At 45.4% G+C, this 7,963-nt stretch overlaps 1 protein-coding gene across 1 annotated transcript; it reads left to right on the forward strand.

Annotated features, from left to right (window-relative positions):
* Positions 1 to 334: 334 nt before the first annotated feature.
* lbe (ladybird early) lies at positions 335 to 4,613 on the forward strand. The gene is given in 3 exon segments (XM_086832037.1): positions 335 to 599; positions 601 to 1,594; positions 4,078 to 4,613. Coding segments are annotated over 3 exon segments (1,533 nt in total). The 5' UTR covers positions 335 to 491; the 3' UTR covers positions 4,509 to 4,613.
* Positions 4,614 to 7,963: the final 3,350 nt, after the last annotated feature.

Raw genomic sequence — 7,963 nt, forward strand, 5'->3', positions numbered from 1 at the left:
CAGTTATGATTTGATTGCCGAGGCCAGGTTTAACCACCGACAAACAAGACACGAACGACACGAATAGAGAGAGGGCGAGATGCTAAGGAGCCGAGCGAGAGCGAGAGCGGGCGAGGGTGAGAAAGAGATGGGGCGAGGGAGAGGCTGAGGCGGCAGAGCAGAGAGCGGCGGCAGCAGCGACTGCGGCGGCAGCAAAAGAACTGAAGAAATATCGACGTGTCTAGTTAGCAAACCAATCTTCAATCTAGTTTCGAACAGTTGACTGCGAAGCGTCGAGTTGAAAGGTCCTATACCGTTGGATCAGTCGTTAGAGTCGTGCCGATGATACCTTAGTTAGTGTTGACTAATCACCGCAAGCCATATCAACGAGAGTTCAGTGAACAAATACAGTTTAGTGCTCACCCAACACCCCAACGACACACAAAGTAAAAGTAAAAGAAAGAAAGGAAGAACTCCCTGAGAATCCTTCAAGTGCTATATTTCGAACCTAAATGCTCTGCCCTCCAACCATGCGTCCGGCCAGTCCCGCCGAATCCGAGATCTCCGTGGGCGGAGCACCCAGCCCACTGCCCACGCAGCATCCTCATCCGCATCCGCACCAACAATCCGCATCAGCATCCGCTGCACCATCCACGTGCCAGCACCATTGACCTGCTCCAGCAGCAGCAACTGCTGATGCAGCAACATGCCGCCGCAGCCGCTGCTGCCGCCGCCGCCGCTGCAGCAGCCGCCGGACTTAGCCGGAGTGCCGTCGGCGGTCTGCCGGAGGATTACTTCCAGCCGCTGAAGCGTTTGCGCATGTCCTCGTCCTCGTCGGAGCCCAGGGAGCATACGCCCAGTCCGCCGGCCGCCGTGCCGGAGCCACAATCCGCCGGGCAAACTAATACCAATACCAAGTCGGCCATCGAGGGCGTCAAGAGCTTCTCCATAGCGGACATTTTGGGTCACTCGGAGAAGCAGCGCGAAGAGTCCGTCTCACCGCCTCCCAGCTCCAATCTCCTTGCACCGCCCGCCTCGCGTCCTGGGGCCACTTCCGGCGGTCTCTTGCAGCCGCGCACGGAACCTCTGGATGTACATCCGGCGGCAGCGGCCGCCATGCTGCTGCCCAGCGGACAGATTGTCCGGCCCTGGGATCACCTACTGGGTCCGGCCATGCCCGTTCGCCCCTTTATACCCTCCGCCCTCTTGCACTATGAGCAGCGCCTGGCCCTTGACTACCATCGCCAGCTCCAGGAGCACTTCAATGCCCAGGCCCAGCTGTTGCGGCACATGGGCATGGACATCATTCCATCGGAGAGCGGCTCGGACCGCTCCAGTTCAGCGGCCAGCGATTGCTGCTCGCCCGAGATTGCCAGGGATTCGGCGGCTGCAGTGGCTGCTGCCTCCGCCGCCGCTACCCGGCACAGCCACAGTCCCCAATCATCAGCACACCCAGGAGCCAGTGGAACCAGCAATGCAGCGAGTCCATCGCAGGGAGGAGCAGCTGGAGCGACGAGTGCCAACAATGCTGCCGCTGTGGCCAAGGCCAAGGCGAATGGCACACCATTGGATGCACTGTTCCAGATGACCACCAAGGACTTTGACGAGTCGCAAGGTAAGCATCCCTGAAAGTAATCATAAGAGGGTTTATTTGGTAGCGGTACGGGATATGTTATTTGGTTTGCTCAAGACCCCATTGATAAATGTCTCAATTTCCGTAATGAATTTACGCGATTTCTTAATTAGAATAAAAGCTTCCAATTTGTTAGCATCGAATCGAACGAACAGCAGCTGGATATTCAGCTTATTATGATGATGTTTTGCCATTTATCAATCAGCAAATTCGAATTTCGTTTAATTGAAATAAATGTTCCCATTCCCCTCTTTGTCCCCCCGCAATTTTGGATCTTTTGTTATGTAAATTCCCCAAAAAACCGACTCAATATTTGGGCATTTAATTAATTGCCAGCATGCGCCACTCACAAAAGCCACAAAAATCAAGATACATTATAAGACCAGAGAACTTTGTTCTTGAAGCTTTGGATATGCAATCATCTAGAGCGAAGTATAAAACCCCCCGACACTCATCCGAGCTCATTTAGTGGGCGTTTTAGTACTACATAGTACTCCCCGAACTCCATGCAGTGATTTCATGGCAATTAATGGTTAATAGTCGCCCCAACTGTCCCGCATTAGTTGTATATTTGTGTAGTCGTGTCGATTCTGCAGCGATTAGCAACAATTAGCTGTGCGGTGCATTACCTAATCGAGTTTTGTTGTTGCTCGTCGAACAATTAACATGCCGTTTCCATTTGTTGCTACTCAAAACTAATGGCCGGGCCAACTCTAGCCCCGACTAAATAATATATAGTAGTGGTTGCTTGGTTGATTGGTTGGTGGTTGAGGCTCCTCGAGTCGTAAACATGTTTTAAAATACACTGAACGGGCGATTAGCGACGACACTCGGCCGTTGTATAATACTGTATCTTTGGGGTATTAAGTTGACAAAATATACACATATTTCTGTTTATCGTGGATTGTATAACGCGTAGATGAAATATTTACAACGCATCGCATCCATGGAAGTTTCAACTTCTGGAGGCGTCGCATCGTTTGTCTATCAACAGTTTAGGAGTTGCTTCTACGATAGGCAGCTGTGAGAATATTAATTTATGAGGAGTGGCCATTAGCATCACTCGCACCCGGGTGTAGATATTATAATTACCCTGAAACATAGCATATTCCTTGAAGGCTCACTTTTGTGGTTATACACCAACTGGCTTCTCGAGGGCAAAACTCTACCAGACGCTATGTCGCCTAATCCTAATTGCAATTCCCAGTATTCTCGCCAAATTAAAACGTAAAACTCCCCAAGGAACAACTGTTGCAGGTTCCTTGAAAATCGATCGGGTTTCCCTTACTTAAACATACGGTGTACTGAACATCATAACAAAACTCCTCCTAACTAAGGATCAGAATTTATGCCCTGTAAGTGGACACCTGAGAGGGGAAAAGGATACCCAAGTGGCCAGGCCATTTCTCTTGAGCTCTTTCTCCCCCCTCAGCTCTAGGAGATAAGTCAGGGAATTACTTAATGAGTCTCCGATAAAAAACAAATACAAAAGAGGCCAGGAACAGTCTGAAGAGACAGAGGGTAGAGACCTAGGGAGAAAGGCTCTGGAGAAAGAGAGGCGTGCAGTCAAGTGCCTAATGGGTTTTGGGTTACAAAACGTGCTCGAGATAACAAATGACCAAATTATGCGTTTGCATTTCAAATATGTAGATATGTATATGTAAAACGGGTATACCCACACTCATGGATGGTATCTGGTCTGTCCGGAGACTTCGTTTGCATTCGGTTGGAGGGCATTTAATTAGTTTTTAATGTCGATCTAGTTTGTTTGACAAGCAATCGGAATGGGTGTGAAGCTGGACCGGTTAGCCAATATTCAGCAATCAATATTCAATATTCAATAAATACAAATATATATATATATATATATATGCTGATGATCATGCCATCACATTGTTTGGATCGAAATCGCTTTGATTGGCACCGCTTCTGGGCACTGGGCTTGGGTTTGTACCAGGAAACGTTATGCAAACACAATCAGAGCTCTAAGTACGGGTCAGTGGCTCATTAATCAAGCGGTGTGCCACTTAAAACTGATTTGTAGGTGTCAATAATTATTATAAATCACACCGCAAACGAGACAAATGAGCAGCAGCCGCCTTGCCGCCTTGCATAATGCCCGAGAAAGCTGAGCTGGCGTCATTAGAGCCACCAGCCCAATGAACGCCCACAAGCCTGTGCAATCAATCAGCGGGAAATTATATACTCCAAGTCGAGAGCCGAGACTAGAAACTGCAGCTGCGTTCGCAATTGCATTCATCAAATGTATCAATTGTGGCATTTGAATCAACACTCGCTCGGCAATTAAAGCCAAAGGCAAAGTTGCTTGTTAGTAACCGGTTTGAGGCCAAGGAATCGGGGGATTTAGAGCTACAAACTAAGTAAATGAATGATTCCTAATCTTAAGTTTTAATTGGGTTTAAATCTTGAAACTAACTTCTTTTCTTTCTTCTTCCTATTTCCAGATAAGTCCCACTTGGACATCTTCTCGAACCGTCCGCAGCCGAAAAAGAAGCGCAAATCCCGCACCGCCTTCACCAATCATCAGATCTTTGAGCTTGAGAAGCGTTTCCTGTACCAGAAGTACCTGTCGCCAGCGGATCGTGATGAGATCGCCGCCTCTCTGGGCTTGTCCAATGCCCAGGTGATCACCTGGTTCCAGAACCGCAGGGCCAAGCAGAAGCGCGACATTGAGGAACTGAAGAAGGATTTTGATAGCGTGAAGGTCTTCTCTGCTCACAAGTCCTTCTTGGAAAATGTCAACGACTTGAGCATTTTAAAGAAAAAGCCCATGCACGAGGCTGATATGGTGGGTCTGGCCGCTGCAGCCGCTGCTGCTGGCATGGTGGTCCCGGTGCCGGGATCAGCTCAAATGGGCGGAGCACCGCCCAAATGAGGGCGTGGCCAGGTGCGCACCGAACCGCCAAGGCAACCCAATGATTGGTACAGAAAGTGAGCAATGAGGAGACGAGTATTTTGTTTAATTTTGAGTCGAGTGCCCTGGGAGTTGGGTGAAGCTATCTCCCAACGGATATACCCAAGCACTGGACGATGGCCAAAGGAAGGGCCAGGACACCCCACCAAGTGGTGTCCTTGGCCAGGAAATGGAGGGCAAAGGCAAAACTCGAAGCCAGCCCCGATTGGAGATAAATCCAAGAACTCAGCCAGGACCAAGGCCCTCTTATGGGCCACTGAAAAAGCCAGAACAATCACAGCCGGAAACGGAAGTGGATATGGAACCAGCCAGAACCAGAATCCGGCATTAAAGCCAGGATCACAACGATTAGAACCATCCTAAATCGGCTCTTTTCAGAGCCACCAAATAAATTCACAAAGAGAATTAAAAATGATTTAATATATTTAATATTATTAGTTTTGAAAATCCTTTTAAATGATTTGAATTTACTATTGACTTTTGTTCTGCATCTATATTAAAAAAAAAATCCGACAGATATAGATTGATTGAGCCAGTTCCCTTGGCCAAATCCTTCCTAAAGAAATGATTGGAAACGTAAATTGTTCCTGTTTGCAATAATGTACAGATATTTTTCATACAATATATACTATTAAATATCCCTTAAAAAAATTTAAAGTCACTAGAGGTTACTTGTATAATTTTTCGTGAATCCTAAACCCTCACTTCAACGCTTCTCCTTTATTATTAACATATATTTAATTGCATACATTTCATATTATTTTATTTAATAAACCTTTTACAAATCAAATACAAATATTAACATCCAATTATCCTCCGAAAATTCGTGCAGTTAAGTTATCGATTTTACTCTCCCTTCATCTCCTTCCCCAGATGAACAAATTATATTTGTGTCATTGTTTAATAACCCAACCAATTAGCGTTCAAAAGCTAAATCTGTTTCACTCCAATTAATAATTTTAAGGCAGACAAAGGGAAATACAAAAGACCGCAAATTCTTGTCAATAAATTTAAGCATATTTAAGCAAACAATGCTCGGAGTCGAGAGCAGAGCTTCCATTCGATCGGTCGGTGAGTTCAATTCAAATTTTTGTATATCTGTATCTCGATTCGATACAAATTCGAATACTCGAATTTGAATATTCAGCTTCGATCGATCTTAATGATGTTGCTACGTATTTTGTTGAAGCTGATGCTGATGCTGAGTGGCGGAGTCTTAAAATAAAAGAAATCTTTTTTAATTTTTATTAATGATTATTTACAACCGTTATTCATAAATTCAAACTAATTAATTATTAATTTAATCACTTGCCACGAACGAAAACGAGTCGGGGCAAAAAGCGAAAATAAATACAAAACACAAAAAACCCAAGTGTCTAAAGCCGAGCGTTGCTGTGACTCGCTTTGCAGATTTGTGCACGGCGCCAATTTGCATACGAAATTTACTCGAAATTATTTCGATATTTATTAATTTTCGGTGCGATGATCATTTTCATAAATTTCCAACTGGAAGCCGGCTGCTTTCTGGCTACCGTTTGCGGCAAAGTTCAAAGGTAACCCCATCGTCGCCAGCGGCGCACACATTTTTCACTCTCGAACTCCAAAAGCTAAGAAACTGAGAAGCTCAAAACTGAGAAACTGGGAAGCTGCGAAGCCGAGAAGATGACCTGCGAGCTCTCCGCAACTGAAGTGCGCCATCAATCTCGATCTCGATCGAGACCCACTCTCAAGCCAAACCGACGAACTTGGCCAGCAGCCGATCGTTTGTTAATCATTTGAATAATCAAGCTATCAATTCCGCTGCTAATGATGCCCGATACCGATCCGACCAACTGGTCTGTTTTAGCTCCAAAGAGCCCCGAACCCGAACCCGAACCCACTCCCTCGGTGTCTCTCACAGTTCGTAAACTAGATGGGAAAAGCCTCGTGCATATGGATGAGATGCATATCGACCACGATCCAAATCCAAAACTCAGTTAAAGCCAATTTATTTTCATTTCCAAATGTGTGACAATGCAACGCATGCGCCGCGATAAAGAAACTTTTAGTGCCGACAAACCCTTGGAGCCCCTGAACCTCCTGAACTCCAAACTAGTCCGTCCCCTGGGATCTGGGCGTTATTAGTGCTCGCTTGGAAAGTAGTCCGGGGAAAGTATCATCGAATGAACAGCATTTAATTGAAATTGAGTTGTAGTACAGATTAGTGGAGCCATTACCGGTGCCACTTGGTTTTTAGTAGCTGAGAAAATTCGCTGGCAAATCGACAGGGGAACTCTAATTATGGGAAAATCTCTCGACACTTCCGTGAAAACAAACAGAAATGCGTAAATGTCGAAACCCATTAATAGAATCAACTAAAAATGACTAATGAACCTACCGCACGATGAGTGGAAGTGCCTTATGAGCCATTTAAGCGGGCCTAATTAGGCCAGATGTGAGCACAAAATCGCTGTTACCATGATTGTTGTGTTGTAAGCAAGTTGGGAACCCGTTCAACTGTTAATAGAATTAATAGTTTTAGTTTTCTAGGAAAATATTGTAATGTAAAGGCTAAGACAAGAAAGGGAAATGGGCAGGAGAAAGACGAATTCCTTTATTTGTGTTCTCTATCCTCTCAGAAAATCTGATTAATTACATCGTATTAGTTTAATATAAAGGATTTTGCAATACGAACACTTTTTGGCTCTCCTGGACTCCATCTTTAAGCCAAAGAAGAGCCACTTAGTGGCTCATAAAACCATAAAATATGTGCACATTTGAATGGTGTTCTTTGCGAGATATTACCTTTATATTATTTGTACAATTTTACAGATATACTTTGAATAAAGAGTACATTATCCTTTACCAATGCCTTCATCAGGATTCTTTCTGGATTATTCTTATGATAATAATAACGTCAGACCAGCCTCAAAAGCAGTTTTTAGGAACCAGGACCCCTTTTCCTTTTTTTTGGCTGCCTGATTCTTAACTAAATGTGTTGTCTTCCCTGCTCAGCCATATTGTCAGCAATTACTCAACGTTTCCCCTGTCAGGTGATCAAGTGCTGGATGCTCTCACACTCGCACAAGCGGAGATCGTCGGACGACCTACATCAAGTGCCAGTCTCGGATGTAGATGCAGATGTATCTGAGGGATGTGAGGAGCCCCAAAGTGGTACTGGTACTGGTACTGAGACTGGGACTTCCAGTTTAACTGGCGCCGCGTTGCCAAAAGATGAAATGTGGCCCTCGCGGCGGTTACAAACGATTCGAGTGCTGATTATGATAAATGTAAACAATTCAGCTTGGCACACAAATGCAATCAAAGGACTGAAATTACAACTTAGTTGCGGGGAAACCAGTTTGGAGAGAAAGACCGGGACGTGCTCTCTCTCTCACACACTCACTCACACTCTCTCACTCTCTCTTTTTGCGCCC

This window comes from Drosophila serrata, unplaced genomic scaffold (assembly GCF_035046125.1).
Source record: "Drosophila serrata isolate PLE 108 unplaced genomic scaffold, ASM3504612v1 contig_241, whole genome shotgun sequence".
Lineage (NCBI taxonomy): Eukaryota > Metazoa > Arthropoda > Insecta > Diptera > Drosophilidae > Drosophila > Drosophila serrata.